Below are 15135 nucleotides of genomic sequence, written 5' to 3'. Positions count from 1 at the left end.
AAAGGTGAAAAAAATTCCAGACTCTATCCTCAAAGAGCTTACAATTTAGATAAAGGAATAAGAAATGTATACAAGTTAAAAAATGATTAAGAGCAGAGGGATCAAATGAAATGGCAAGAGTAATTCTAAGATGAACTGATATCGAGTGAAATGAGAATCAAGAAAACACCGTACACAGTAACAGTAACATCGTGCAATGATCAACTTTGTTAGACTTAGCCCTTCTCAGCAATACAATGATCTAAGACAATTCCAAAAGACTCATGATGGAAAATGCTATCCACATCCAGAGAAAGAACTATAGAGTCTGAATGCAGATCAAAACATACTATTTAAGGGGTGGCTAGGTGGTACAGTGAATAGAGCACCAGCCCTGGAGTCAGGAGGACCTGAGTTCAAATCCGGCCTTAGACACCTTAACACACTTACTAGCCATGTGACTTTGGGCAAGTCACTTAACCCCAATTGCCCTGCAAAAAAAAAAAAACAACCAAAATAATAAACTATTTTCTCTCTCTCTCTTTCTTTCTCATGGGTTTTCCCTTTTGTTCTGATTCTTCTTTTACAACATGACTAATGGGGAAATAGGTTTACTATTTTTTTAAAAAGAGAGATTTCTAATCTGGGCTCAGATACTTATTTTAGCACCACACCCAGAAATAACTGGCCGTGTAACCTTGAGCAAGTTACTTAACCCCTATTGCTTTAAAAAAAAAAAAAAAGAGAGAGAGAGAGATTCCAAGATGCAGGAATCACTCTTACCTGAGAGGATCAAAGCTTCACTGAAGAGATGATACCTGAGTGGGGTTTTGAAGGCTGGGTTTTTAACAGGCAGAGGTAAGTACACAAAGTTTATATAGTGCTTTAAGGATATGTACACTCTGTTTCTTCCTGTGAAGGGAAATAATTTAAAATAACACTGGGAAGGTGTCCAGTGTTATAGTAAAGATTTAGTAAAGGCACTAAATCTCAGGATAAGGGGATTTTATTTAGCAGGCAACAGAAAGCCACTGGAATTTGGGTTTTTTTTTCTTTTGTTGGAAGGAGAGGAACAAAAGGCCTGCTGATACAACAGTAAGACCATAATTAAAAGTAAGAAAGAATAAACATTTTGGAGTATTTAGAGCTGTTTTGTGACTTCCTCCAAGAACGAAGTCAGATTCATTACAAGTTGCAGAGAAGTCAGAGGGCAAAAATTATTAGCATTGGAATTAGCATAGTTACTTCAAAGAGGCAAGAGATTCAAGTACAGATAATTAAAGACAATAATGAATATAGCTATGCAAAACTGTAAAGAGTTAGAAGTAAAGTCAGGACGAGGTTTTGAACTGCCAAACAGGGAGACAGGTCCATGATGACAGCAAAGACAAATTTCAAAAGAGAGGTATGGTAAAAGTGGAAGGGGCAAGAGGTTAGTGTCAAAAGAGGGAAATCTCAAAGTTGATACTTTTGGAAGCTGAACTGCTGAAAGATAATGAGGCTAAGTTATGACCACTTTTAACCGATCTCAGATGGGTAAGAAACTCAAGAGGAAAAAGTGTTAGAAGTATCAGTAATATGGATACTTAACAGTCTCTTAGGATAATTAAAGAGAAAGGGGGTAGAAAAGATCAAAATCCAAGTGCCAACATCACTGAATAAGGTGGGAGAGTGTCTTGAAGATCAGTATATAGCCAAGACAAGGACAGGAAGGAAGGTAATAGATTATCAGTGACTTGACTGAACTCAAAAGGGGTGAGACTCCTGAGTGAGGTTGGCAGACCAAGGTCTTAGAAGTTACAGTTGAGATCGAAGAATATGTTGACTATGCATCCCAATTTGTGTGTAAGCATAGTCTATAAAAATTACCTTTAAAAAATGTGAATTCACAATTAATCTTAACTAACTATATGCTACACCTACCTTTTGGGATTCTTGCTATGTGATCGGGACCTGGGAAAAGAAGAAAAAAGCTATTTTTAGGCTACAGACCATAAATAAGAATAAATGGCAAAATATGACATTACAATGATTTTATCAATTTTTTTTCCTTTCCTATACATAACAGTGACTCTAAGAGTACATTTTCAAGATAATCCAGTAGCCTCCCATCTGGGAACTTACTTAGGATACCCTCTGGGGGAACAACTCAATAGGCTCTTCTCTTAGATCTGAATGGGACACAAAAAAACACCTCCTTCCTCCTTTCCAAATTCTCTCCAGGAACATTTCTCAGGCTAAAAGAAATCCCAGTGTTCTGACCTTTAACTTTCAGAGACACACACTGGAATTTCTATTATGAGTTCTATCACCCAGGGATATAAATATTCTTCCTAAAGTGAAAGGCCATGAGATCTCCCCTAAAGATCTAACTACCTTAAGATTAGCTAGCTCCCTAAGCTATTCTTCCTTCAAATTCCACTGACAGACAGGAATCCAAGAGAATCCACCCTATTTCCCTCATCTTCCTGTGAATTATAGGGAAATTGAGTTAAAAATCTACTTTAACAGCATGCTTATAGTTATTTTTAGTAAAAGCCAGAGAAAATGTATGAGTCCCAAATTTGAGTCCAGAAAAAAAAAAGCATAAATAAAAACTTCTTTCATACGATCAATAAAAACTTATTGGCCCTTATAAAAATTATAGCCCAAATCCAAAAGAAATAGCTCACTTTGCTCATTATTTCTTCATCTCAAAAGATATTAAACTTTTAAAGAATTAAAGGACCAACTAATTATATACTTGCATAAAAATGTGATATTGAGCACAATACATGGCAGATTTAAAGAAGTAAAATACCCTCTAGTGGATCTATAGAAACTTTATTTCTTGATACCTTCATAACCTTTTTGATTTTTTTTTTAAAGACTAACCATTACTCTATCTTACCAAGAATGGAAATGTAATAAATGGGAACTTTGATCTGCTCCCTTTCTGACCTGGGCTGGTTCTCTTCTCCTGAGGCAATCTGGTAGTCTCCAACTCCCACATTAATGCTTACCATATTAATTCTGAGCTTAACCTAGACAATGGATCAGCTCAGCCCACAATAGGTCAACTCCCAAGCTCAAAAGATACACCAATTCCAGACTCCCAAATAGCTGGCATTATAGTAGTTCACTACCACACCCCACTCACATGCTTTACAGAAGTGAAAAACCTGAACTTAGTAATAACCAAATTAAAATATTTATCCCTTCATGCAGGTTCTATACCTTCTCAACTTCTCCCTTTCTTCTCTCTCTCTTTCTTCTCTGCGCTTCAGGCGTTCCTGATTTCTTTTCTCTTGCTTCTCAGCTACAACTCTCTAGAAAAATAAATACTTGTTTAAGTAATGATGGCATAATCCAATTTAAGTATGATGAATTTTTTACAAACTAAATTTTATTGCTTTCTTGTTTTTACTTCACCAACATACTCCACGCCCTCCCAGAGTTATCCCTTATAAGAATAAAAAAAGGGGCGGCTAGGTGGCACAGTGAATAGAGCACCAGTCTTGGAATCAGGAGGACCTGAGTTCAAGTCCAGCCTCAGACACTTAATACTTAACTAAGCCATGTGACCTTGGGCAAGTCACTTACCTCCAATTGCCCTGCCCTCCCCCCTCCAAAAAGAAAAAAAAATTTAAAAAGATTAAGATTCAGCAAAACTAACCAATATATCGAAAATGTTTCACATCATATATAAAACAAGAGCTGCTCCACTGAATTGTGTGTTTTATCTTTTATTTCCAATGCAAGGCAAATCCCATAAAAATGAATTCTAATACTATCCAAATACTTTATATTAGAATTCGGTTCAAAATATATTATTTTACATTTTTTGAACACGGCCAATGTGAGAATCTGAAATGCTTGACTGGAGATTTGTTAACTAATTTTGTTTATCTCTTTGTTTTTTGAAAGGGGTAGGAAATGAAAGGGAGAAAAAAATGCTTGATGAATGAAACAAAATTTAATTTAAAAAATAATACTTTTAAATAAATGTGACATAACAATAGCTTAAAATTTATACATTAAAGTTTGCAAAATACTTTAAAATATCATCTCATTTTATCCTTACAACATCCCTGGGAGGTGGTGCTATTATTATTCCTAGTTTATAGATGAAGGAAGTGAGGTTGACAAAGGTTAAGTCATTTGCCTAGAATTATATAGCTAGTTAGTGTCTGAGGTGGGATTTGAACTGAGATCTTCCTAACTCTAACACTATTCACTACACCACCTAAATACCTATCTATATATCATCTATTTAGGATTAGAAATTTTTTTCACAGAATCAGTCATTATTAGAAGAGTCATTAAGAGGCTATCCACACTAAGCTCCCATTCAATGGAGGAGTGTCTTCTATAATGCTAGTGACCAACTATATAAAAGACCAGTGTTAGTCACTGGGCATACAACGATAGATTTAACACAGACCCCACTCTCAAGGAGTTTACAGTCTAACAGTGAAGAAAATACATTGAAGCAATTAACTATAAAACCAAGTAGAACTGGGATGCAAGGACCATACTATGAGAAACATCCACCTTATCAAAATGAAAACTTCTTCTAAAAGCCAGTTTCCCTGGCTTTCCTTAAGTCCTAGTTAAAATCCTACCTTATACAGGAAATCTTTACCGATTCCCTTTAATCTAGTGCCTTTTCTTTCTTGATTATCTTCAATTTATCCTGTATATAACTTGTTTGCATAAAGTTTTTTTTTCATTTTCTCTCCCATATTAAACTGTTAGAACCTTACGCGCAGGGGTTGTCTTTTGCCTTTTTTAAAAAAAATTTTTAATTAAAAATTAAACTGTTGGGGTGGCTAGGTGGCACAGTGAACAGAGCATTTACCCTGCAATCAGGAGGACCTGAGTTCAAATCTGGCCTCAGACACTTACACACAAAACTAGCCATGTGACCTTGGGCAAGTCACTTAACCTCAATTGTCCTCCAAAAAAAGGGAAGAAAAAAAATTAAACTGTTTAATACAGTTCCTGGTGCATAGCAGATACTTAATATATGTTTACTGACTGACATTCTATTGATTCAGAGACTTTAGAAGAAAAAAGAAAAACTGCATATAAAAAGATTGTTATAACCAACATACCTTTAGCTCTTCAAGTTTCTCTCTTATTTCAATAAATCCCAAGTGTAGTTTCCCCCCAAAATGATCAGCTAGTCGCCTGTCATTGTCATGAAGACCCAAATAAGCAGAGCATACTTCACAGACCCGAAGTTTCTGCTGTTGGAAACTGGAGGCTGGCATAGAATTCCGGTAGACTTCCTGAATGATGAAATAAAATGAGCAGTCACGTAAATATCAATAGGAAAAAAGAAATTAAAAATCAAATGTTACCATATTTCCAGATGCCTCAGAAGTTAATCATGTTAACACCCATTACTGTCAAGCAAAAATATTTTTGCAAATAACATAAAAACAATCATTTTAGTCTTGAAAATATTTTGCCTCTTTGCAATACATACCTTCTTAATTTTGAGGAAATTTAAAATATCTAATATATCTTTTCCCACTTCCATGAAATGGCATTGTTAATAGGGACAAGGGAATAATAGTACTTTATATTTACATTCAAGAGAAATGAAGATAATAAAGCTTAAATGACTTGCTTAATGAAAAGCTGTGTAATGTTAAGTTTTTGTGGTAGTTTTCTGGGTGGGTAAAAATTAAAACATTGCCTTTGGGGCTAATTTACATGAAAAGTGAGAACAACAATGATCTTTAATATCTCTTCCAGCTTTGGAAAACCAGTTGCCAGTGACTCCTTAGAGAATAGGCATAATTTTCAGGCAGAGGATTGGAGTACATGACTTCTGAGGTCTATTCCTAATCTAAGATTCTATGATTATAATTAGATTGGGTTTGTTAGCAGGATCTGTGAATTATTTTTTTAAATAATAATTTATTTTTTTTCGATTACATGCAAAAATCAATTTTTAACATTTTAAAAAAGTTTAAAGTTCCAAACTTTATCCCTCTTTCCCTGAGATATGTAAGCAATCTGACATAGGTTATACATGTACAATCATGTAAAATATTTCCATATTAGTCATTTTGTGGAATAAAACTCAAACTAAAAAGAGAGAGAGAAAAAGAAAGCAAGCTTCAGGCTGAATTCAAATACCATCAGTTCTTCCTTTAAGTTCTCTGAGGATTGTCTTAGATCATATTGCTGAGAATAACTAAGTCATTCACAGTTATTCATCATACGACATACTGTTACAGTGTACAAAGTTCTCCTCACTTCATTTTGGACGTGAATTAGTTTTAAAAAATATTTTCGTAACGGTATTTTAACAAAGCTGATTTCCTTTCTAATCCTATGCATTTAAAACCATTATTATGATAAAGGGTCCATTAAGTTTCAATAGACTGCCAGAGGGGTCCATGATACAAAAAAGATAAAGCAACCCTGGACTGGATGACCTCTAAGGTCCCCTTTAAGTTCCAAAAATTCAATGAGTCTACTCTATTCGTAGACAGTCTATGCTAGAGGTTCTCAAAATGTGGTCTTGTGCCCCTTAGAGCTCCCCAACATCCTTTCATGGGGATCACCACAGCAAAAACTTTTATCATAAAAAACTAAGATGTTTTAATTTCTAATATAGTAATTGTCAATACATATAATTCTCATTTTTTAAAAAGCTCTTTGGACGTGGGAGGTTTTAGAAAAACCTATATGAACTGATGCAAAGTGAAGTGAGCAAAATCAGATCACTGTACATAGTAATAACAATATCATAACAATGATCAACTATGTAAGACCCTGATTAATACAATGACCCAAGACAATTCTGAAGGACTCACCACGAAAAATGCTATCTACCTCCACAGAGAGAACTGATGAACTTTGAGAGCAAAAGTATAATTTTCTCGTTTTCTTTTTCTTGCTCTTTTTGCAGTGTGGCTAATATGGAAACATGTTTTCCATGATTTCACATGTATAACAGATATCATATATGGCTTGCCTTATCAATGGGTAGGGAAGAGGATAGAAGTTGGTAAAGAATTTGGAACTCAAAATAAGAAAAGAATTAAAAATAAAGTTTTTAAAGGGGGAGGGAGCTGTTGGGAGGAGGCAGGAGGAAGTCCTCAATAATTTTTAAGTGTAAAGAGGTCCTAAGACCAAAACCTTTGAGAACCACTGGTCTATCCTATATAAAGTATAATTAAACATACTTATATGTTTATAATTAAAGTATATTAATATAGAAAGAGGTATGTACTGAATGAGTGCAGTGGGGTATAAATACTGAACTGCAGGACACTTTTCTTTAAAAACACATTTTCTGAATGCTGACACATTTAACAATTATACTAGGTAACCAATAATATTAACAATTGCATACTGAAGAGTTAGGAAACTATGTAGTTGATAATGATCATGGCTTCTTGACAATCAATTTATTTGATCTCATAAATATCCATTTCTAAATTATCAAGTAGTAAAGGATTCTGGGAGGCAGCTAGGTGGCTCAGTGGATAGAGCATTGGGCCTGGGGTTAGGAAGACCTGAATTCAAGTCTGGCCTCAGAAACTTACTAGCTGTGTGATCCTGGGCAAGTCACATAACCTGTTTGCACTAATCTACTGGAGGTGGAATGGCAAATTACTCTAGTATCTTTGCCAAGAAAACCCTACAAACAGTATTGACATGCTATGGTCCATGAGGTCATTTAGAGTTGGACATGACTATATGACTGAACAACAAGAACAAAAGGATTCTGATTTAATTACTTGTCTACCTCCTAAAGAATGAACTGAATGACTGTAAAATGAAGTGTTTTGAATAACCAAATTTTTCTTCACAATGTTTACCTTTCTAATAAAAATCTTATGTATTACATATTTCACTGTCCCAGAGAGAACCGAACTAATCTTTTCTTTAAAATAAAAATGCAGGGGTGCCTACGTGGTGCAGTGAATAAGAACACTGATCCTGGAGTCAGGAGGACCTGAGTTAAAATTCGTCCTCAGCACTAAACACTTACTAGCTGTGTGACCTCAGGCATGTCACTTAACCCCGACTGCCCTGCCTTCCCCCCTTCAAAGCAAAAAAGAAAAAAAAAAGCTTCAGGGAGGTAAATGGTCAATTTTGATTACCCAAAACTAAAAAGTTTTTGTATTAACAAAACCAATGAATCTAAAATTAGAAGAGAAGCAGGAAAATGGGGTTGGGGTAAAATCTTTACAACAAGTTTCTTTATAAAGGTCTAATTTTTAAGCTGTTTAGGGGGACTGATCAAAATTTATAAGAATAAGAGAAATTCTCCAATTGATAAATGATCAAAGGCTTTAGGAACAGGTAGATTTCAGTGGAAGAAATCTAAGTTATCAATGGTATGAAAAAATGCTCTAAATCACTAATAAGTAGAGAATATAAATTAAAATAATTCTGAAGTACCACCTCATACAACAACAAAGTTGACAAAAATGAAAAATGGCAAATGCTAGAGAAGCTGTGGGAAAACAGGTATATTAATGCACTATTGGGGGACAGTCCAGCCATTCAGATAAGCAATTTGGAAATATGCCCCAAAAGATGAGTTGAATAGATCTATCACTCAAGGAGATCAAAGAAAGAGGAAAAGGATCCATTTGTGAAAAAATATTAGACTTGATCAATGGATTCTTTCGACCTCTATTTTGTCCTCTGGTTCTAAAACATCAGGGCAATTATCCTTGAGAATTTCTTGAAGGATGATTTCTAGGCTCCTTTTTTGATCATCGCTTTTAGGTAGTCCAATAATTTTTAAATGATCTCTCCTGGATCTATTTTCCAGGTCAGTGGTTTTCCCAATGAGATATTTCACATTGCCTTCTATTTTTTCATTTGTTTGGATCTGTTTAATAGTATCTTGATTTCTCATTAAGTCATTAGCTTCCATTTGCTCCAATCTAATTCTGAAGGAATGATTCTCTTCAGCGAGCTTTTGAGATTCTTTTTCCATCTGGCAAATTTGGCTTTTTGAGGCATTTTTCTCCTCATTGATTTTTGGGCCTCTTTTGTCATTATAGTTAGTCTATTTTTTAAGGTGTTATTTTCTTCAGTCAGGTTGTTGACTCTCATCTCGTAATTTTCTTAAATCGTCTCATTTCTCTTCCTAATTTTCCTCCACTTCTCTTATTTGGTTTTCAAAATTCTTCTTAAGCTCCTCTATGGCCTGTAACCAGCTTGTGCTTTTCTTGGAAGCTTTTGATGCAGGAGTTCTGACTTTGTTGTCTTCCTCCTGTGCCATGTTTTGATCCTTTCTGTCCACAAAATAGGAATCTAAAATCAGATTATTGTGTTTGCTTTGCTTCTTTTGCTTGCTCATGTTGCCACTCAATTATTTGACTTCTGAGCTTCTTGCCACAGTAGAACTCTGCTTCTGGAGAGGAGAGCTTGTCCCAAATCACTGGGATTTTCACAGCTGCTGGAGCTTTTAGTTGGGTGCCCTCTCAGAAGCATCCAGACTCTGGCACCCAGTCACACACCCCAGTACCTCCACCCCAGACAGCGATCCAGATACAAGCAGGTTAAAGCAAGAGTGATTATCCATGGTGGCTTGGTCCCCCTACAATCTGCAGTCCAGGAGCTCTGAAGAAGCCATGCAGCGGCGCTGCCGCACCTCAGCCACTTCTCCCAATGGGGGCAGAGGCCAGACTACAGTCCTGGCCCCCTGTTCCCAAAGTCCACACTGACCTCTCACTCTGTCTTTGGCATTTATGGGTTGATAATTCTGGAAACCACCCAAGGTCCCCCTAGCCACGGCTAGTTGTGGCTGCCATGAGGCTAAAACCCCAGGCTCACAGGGTGTTGGGCTCTGCTCCCAGAGCACTACAATGGACCCTTTCTGTCCATTCAGTGAGAGTAAGGTTGACCCATTTCCTTCAGTGGGAGATTTGTTTCCCTCTGTCACTTTGTGGGTTCTGTAGTCCTAAAGTTTGTTTAGAGTAATTTTTTATAAGTATTTGAGGTGGTTATGGGGGAACTCAGGGAGTTTTCCTGCTTCTATGGCGCCATCTTGGCTCCACCCCCACCCCCCGGGTTCCTCTCTATTTTTTAAGGTATTATTTTCTTCAGTACTTTTCTGGGTCTCTAGAAAGCTGTTGACTCATTTTTCATAATTTTTTCATATCACTCTCATTTCTCTTCCCAATTTTTTCTTTTACATTTTTAGAGTCATTTATTATTATTATTTTTTTGGTTACTTTTAGTTTACAAGATTCAGTTCCCCAATTCCTTCTTAAGTTTCAAATTTTATCTCCCCCGCCGCCACCCCCACAGCGGCATACAATCAAGTATAGTATCTGCAAATACTTTCACATTAGACATTAGTCAGGTTATAAAGAAGGACTGTATCAGATGGAATGAACAATGGGAAAGAGGAAACAAAACCAAACAAGAAAAAGAGCAGGTTATTTGCTTCAATCTGGATTCAAACTCAGTTCTTTCTCTAGATGTAGACATCTCTCTCCATCATGAGTCTTTTGGGGTTGACTTATGACCCTGCATTGCTGAGAAGAGTCCAGTCCATCAAAGTTGGAAGTCATACATACGCTGTGTCTGTAATTGTGTCCAAATTTCTCCTGGCTCTACTCTTCTCACTCACCATCAGTTCATATAAGCCTCTCCAGGTAAACATGAAGTCTATCTTCTCGTTTCTTATAAAACAATAGTATTCCATTACATGAATATACCACAACTTGTTTAGCCATTTCCCAATTGATGGGCACCCCCTTAATTTCTAATTCTTTGCCACCACAAAAAGATCTGCCATAAATATTTTTGGAAATATGGGTCTTCCCCCCACTTCTATGATCTCTTTGAATTACAACCCTAGAAGTGGTATTGCTGGGTCAAAGGGTATGAAATTATTAATAACCCTTTGGGCATAATTCCAGATTGCTCTCCAGAACTCCACCAGCAATGCATTAGTGTTCTAATTTGTCCACTCCACTCCAGCATTTGTCATTTTCCTGTTTTGTCATCTTAGCCAATCTGACTGGTGAGATGTGGTACCTCAGAGTCGTTTTGATTTGCATTTCTCTAATCAATTCTCTTCCCAATTTTTCTCTACTTCTCTTACTTGATTTTCAAAATCCTTCTTGAGCTCCTCCATGGCCTGTGACCAATTCATATTTTTCTTGGAGGTTTTTGATGCAGGAATTTGACTTTGTTGTCTTCTTCTGGTTCTATGTTTTGATAATCTGTCACCAAAGAACGATTCTATAGTGTGATTTCTCTTCCTCTGTTTGGTCATTTTGCCAGCCAATTACTTGACTTTTGAGCTCTCTGCCACAGCAGAACTCTGCCCCCAGAATGGAGAGTGCTGTGTCCCAAATTTCTGGAGTTTTGTGCAGCTGTTATCAGAGCCTCTTCTAGGCACCTGCCTCAGAACTATGAGCAGGATGCCCTCTCCACAGCCGCCACAAGCTCTGCCATGCCAGTACTCTTCACTCAGGACTGCCACCCAAGACTGTGACCCAGATCCACACAGGGTAAAGCAAGAATATCTTGCCTTGGTGCCAGCAAATAGATTCCTTCATTCACCCTCTGATCAGTCACTTCTGGGACTGGAGCTCCAGATACAGTGGCGGCTGCAGTGGCACCACCCTCAGGCCAAGGGTTGGACCATGCTCTTCTTTAACCCAGGTCCAACAGAGTTTCCCTATTGACTTATTACTTTCTCTTTGGCGTTTATGGGTTGAGAAGTCTAGAAACCACCACAGCTGTCAGTGATTCCGTCCCATTCCGGCCGGTCTGTGCCACCAGTCTGTGCCAGTGCAGCCCACACAGGACTGTCTTCCACTCCCAAGCCAGTGCGATAGACCCTACCTTTCAGCTTGACAGGCTGACTTTAGCTGGAGATTTATTTCAACCTGTCATTTTGTGGGTTCTGTAACTCTAAAATCTGTTTATTAGTTTTTTATAGGTATTGGAGGTGGTTGGGGGGCGAATTAAATCAAGTTCCTGTTTTTACTCTGCCATCTTATCTTGCTTCTGCTCCCCTGACTGATAAAATTTTAAGCTCCTTTTAGCCTGGGACTTCTCACCCCTAGTATATTGCATAGTGCTGGCACAAAGTAGGTGTTCAGGGGCAGCCAGGTAGCACAGCGAGTAAGAGCACTGGCTCCAGTGTTGAGAACACCTGGAGATCGAATCCCGGGCTCAGACACTTAGCACCCACCCAGTAACACCTGGCCGTGTAACCTTGAGCAAGTTACTTAACCCCAATTGCTTAGGGGCGGCCAGGTGGCTCAGCGAGTAAGAGCACCGGCTCCAGTGTCGGGATGACCTGGATCAAATCTGGGCTCAGATACTCAGCACCACACCCAGAGATAATAACTGGCCGTGTAACCTTGAGCAAGTTACTTAACCCCAATTGCTTTTAAAAAAAAAAAAAACAAAGTAGGTGTTCAATAAATGCATGTTGACTGACAAAAGTGGAGTTCATACTGCTTAAGTTCATGCCTCTTAGGCACGTAGAGCTGGGCAACCTTTGTATAAAACTAACTGTTTACCAAAGATTCAGTCTTCTCTTATATTGCCAGAATGCAATGGAAGCATACTATTTGCTTTCCTTTTCTTCTGTTGTTTTGTTTCTTCTTTCTTGGTTTCTCCCATTAGGTCTAATTCTTCTTTACATCATGACTAATGTGAAAATGTTTAATATGAATGCATAAGTAGTCTATATCAGACTGCACACCATCTTGAGGAGAGGAAGGAGGAGGGAGAGAAAATCTGAAACTTAAAATCTTAGGGAAGTGAATTTTGAAAACTAAAAATAAATTAATTAAAAAAGAGTTAAAAGAAAAAATGTCTGAGTCAGTGTTTACAGAAAGATATTAGGCATTCAACAGGAAATATAAATACTAACATAAGTACTTTAAAAAATACTTAAGATTGAAAAACTAACCCATCATCATCAAACAATGTTTTAAGTTACCTCTGCCTCTCTTTTCTTTGCTCGGGCTTTCTCCACTTCATCCATTACTTTCTGGGACTCTTCCACATTACCTTCAGCTCCTAGTTGTTCCACTTTGGCTAGTAATTTACCAATTTCCTCATTCAATTCATGGACACGTTCTGCCTAGCAAGATATAGACAAGAGAAAAAAAATGAATAAAACTCTTCATAAATAAATGTTATCAAGCCTATTCTTGAAAAATATGTAACATTATTTAAATTGTCTAAATTATACAGACATACCTTTTTTATTGTGCTTTAAAGAAATTGCATTTTTTACAAATTGAAGGTTTGTGGCAACCCTGGTCTATCAAGTTTACTGGCACCACTTTTCCAACAGCACATTCAACATTATCTCTGTGTCACATTTTGGTAATTCTCACAATATTTCAAAACTTTTTCATCGTTATTATTACACCCATTACGCTGATATCATCAGTGATCTCTGATGTTACTATTGTAATTGTTTTGGGGCACCATGAACAATGCCCATAAAAGATGGAGAACATAATAAATGTTCTATTGCTCTATTTCACCAACCCAGCTTTTTTCCAATACCTCTCCCTCTTCTCAGACCTCCCTATTATTCCCCAAGAAACAACCATATTGAAATTAGGCCAATTAATAACCCTACAATAATTGCTAAGTGTTGAAGGGAATAGAAGAGTCAATATGGCAGACTTCATTGCTGTCCTATTTTAAGAAGTTGCTGGGCAGCTAGGAGGCGCAGTGAATAGAGCACCGGCCCTGGAGTCAGGAGGACCTGAGTTCAAATTTGGCCTCAGACACTTAACACACACACACACACACACACACACACAAGCCATGTGACCTTGGGCAAGACACTTAACTCCAAAAAGCAAAAAAAAAAAGGTTGCCACAGTCACTTCCCAAACTTCAGCAATCACCACTCTGATCAGTCAGCAGCCATCAACACTGAAGCAAGACCCTCTACTGGCAAAGAATATGACTCTCTGAATTATTGGACTACCTGAAAGCCATGATCAAAGTAAGAACCTAGAAATCATGCTCCAGGAAGTTCTCAAAGAAAATTGCCCTGATGTTTTAGAACCAGAGGGCAAAACAGAGGTTGAAAGAATCCACCAATCACCTCCTGAAAAAGATCCCAAAAAGAAAACTCCTACGAATATTATAGCCAGGTTCCGGAATTCCCAGATTAAAGAGAAAATATTACAAGCAGCCAGGAAGAAACAATTTGAATATTGGGGAAACACAATCAGGATAACCCAGGATCTGGCAGCTTCTACACTGAGGGATCGAAGGGCTTGGAATATGATATTCCAGAGGTCAAAGGAGCTGGGATTAAAACCAAGAGATACCTACCCAGCAAAACTGAGTATCATGTTTCAGGGGAAAATATGGTCATTCAGTGGAATAGAGGACTTTCAAGCATTCTTGCTGAAGAAACCAGAGTTGAATAGAAAATCTGACATTCAAATACAAGAAGCAAGAAAAGCATGAGAAGGTAAACAGGGAAAAGAAATCATAAGGAACTTATCAAATTTGAACTATTAACATTCCTACATGGAAAAACACTAACTGTAACTGATGAAACTTTTCTCAGTAATTGAAGGGAATAGAAATTACATATATATATATATATATATATATATATATATATGAGGGTATATGGGGATATGAATACATATGTGAATGTGTGCATATATGTTTACAGGTATACATAGATAGAGGGCACAGGACCAATTTAAAAGGGATGATACTTAAAAGGTGAAATTAAGAGGTGAGGGGAATAAAATGAGAGGAGATGGGGAGAGACAGATTGGGGTAAACTATGTCATACAGAATAGGCAAGGGAAAATGGTTACAGTGGAGGGGAAGAATAGGAACGCAAAAGGGAATGGGTCAACCTTATTCCCGTTGAATTTGGCTTGAGGAGGGAATGAAATACACACTAAATAGGGTATCTCACCCTCCAGGAGAGTAGGGGGGAAGGGGATGAGAGGGGGAATGATGGAAGAGAGGGCAGGCTTGGGGGGAGGGAAGTTGGAAGCACCCACTTTTGAAAAGGGACAGGATCAGGGGCAGCCAGGTGGCTCAGTGAGTAAGAGCACCGGCTCCAGTGTCGGGATGACCTGGATCAAATCCGGGCTCAGATACTCAGCACCACACCCAGAAATAACTTGCTCAAGGTTACACGGCCAGTTATTTCTGGGT

At 37.6% G+C, this 15135-nt stretch overlaps 1 protein-coding gene across 5 annotated transcripts in view; it reads right to left on the bottom strand.

Annotated features, from left to right (window-relative positions):
- LUC7L2 (LUC7 like 2, pre-mRNA splicing factor) overlaps positions 1 to 15135 on the bottom strand; it is a 108321-nt gene that overhangs the window by 28772 nt on the left and 64414 nt on the right. For all 5 annotated transcript variants that reach the window (XM_069087334.1, XM_069087330.1, XM_069087329.1 and 2 more), the window contains 4 exons: positions 12920 to 13063; positions 5076 to 5252; positions 3196 to 3287; positions 1903 to 1932 (listed from right to left, as the gene is read on the bottom strand). In XM_069087334.1, the coding sequence (XP_068943435.1) occupies positions 1903 to 1932; positions 3196 to 3287; positions 5076 to 5252; positions 12920 to 13063 (443 nt within the window). The remainder of the gene's footprint in view (positions 1 to 1902; positions 1933 to 3195; positions 3288 to 5075; positions 5253 to 12919; positions 13064 to 15135) is intronic.

Source organism: Petaurus breviceps, unplaced genomic scaffold (genome assembly GCF_028583685.1).
Source record: "Petaurus breviceps papuanus isolate PSGF00001 unplaced genomic scaffold, PetGlider_PUasm1.0 181, whole genome shotgun sequence".
Taxonomy (NCBI): domain Eukaryota; kingdom Metazoa; phylum Chordata; class Mammalia; order Diprotodontia; family Petauridae; genus Petaurus; species Petaurus breviceps.
The sequence above is the reverse complement of the archived record's forward strand: the minus strand, read 5'-3'. Positions and strand labels throughout refer to the sequence as shown.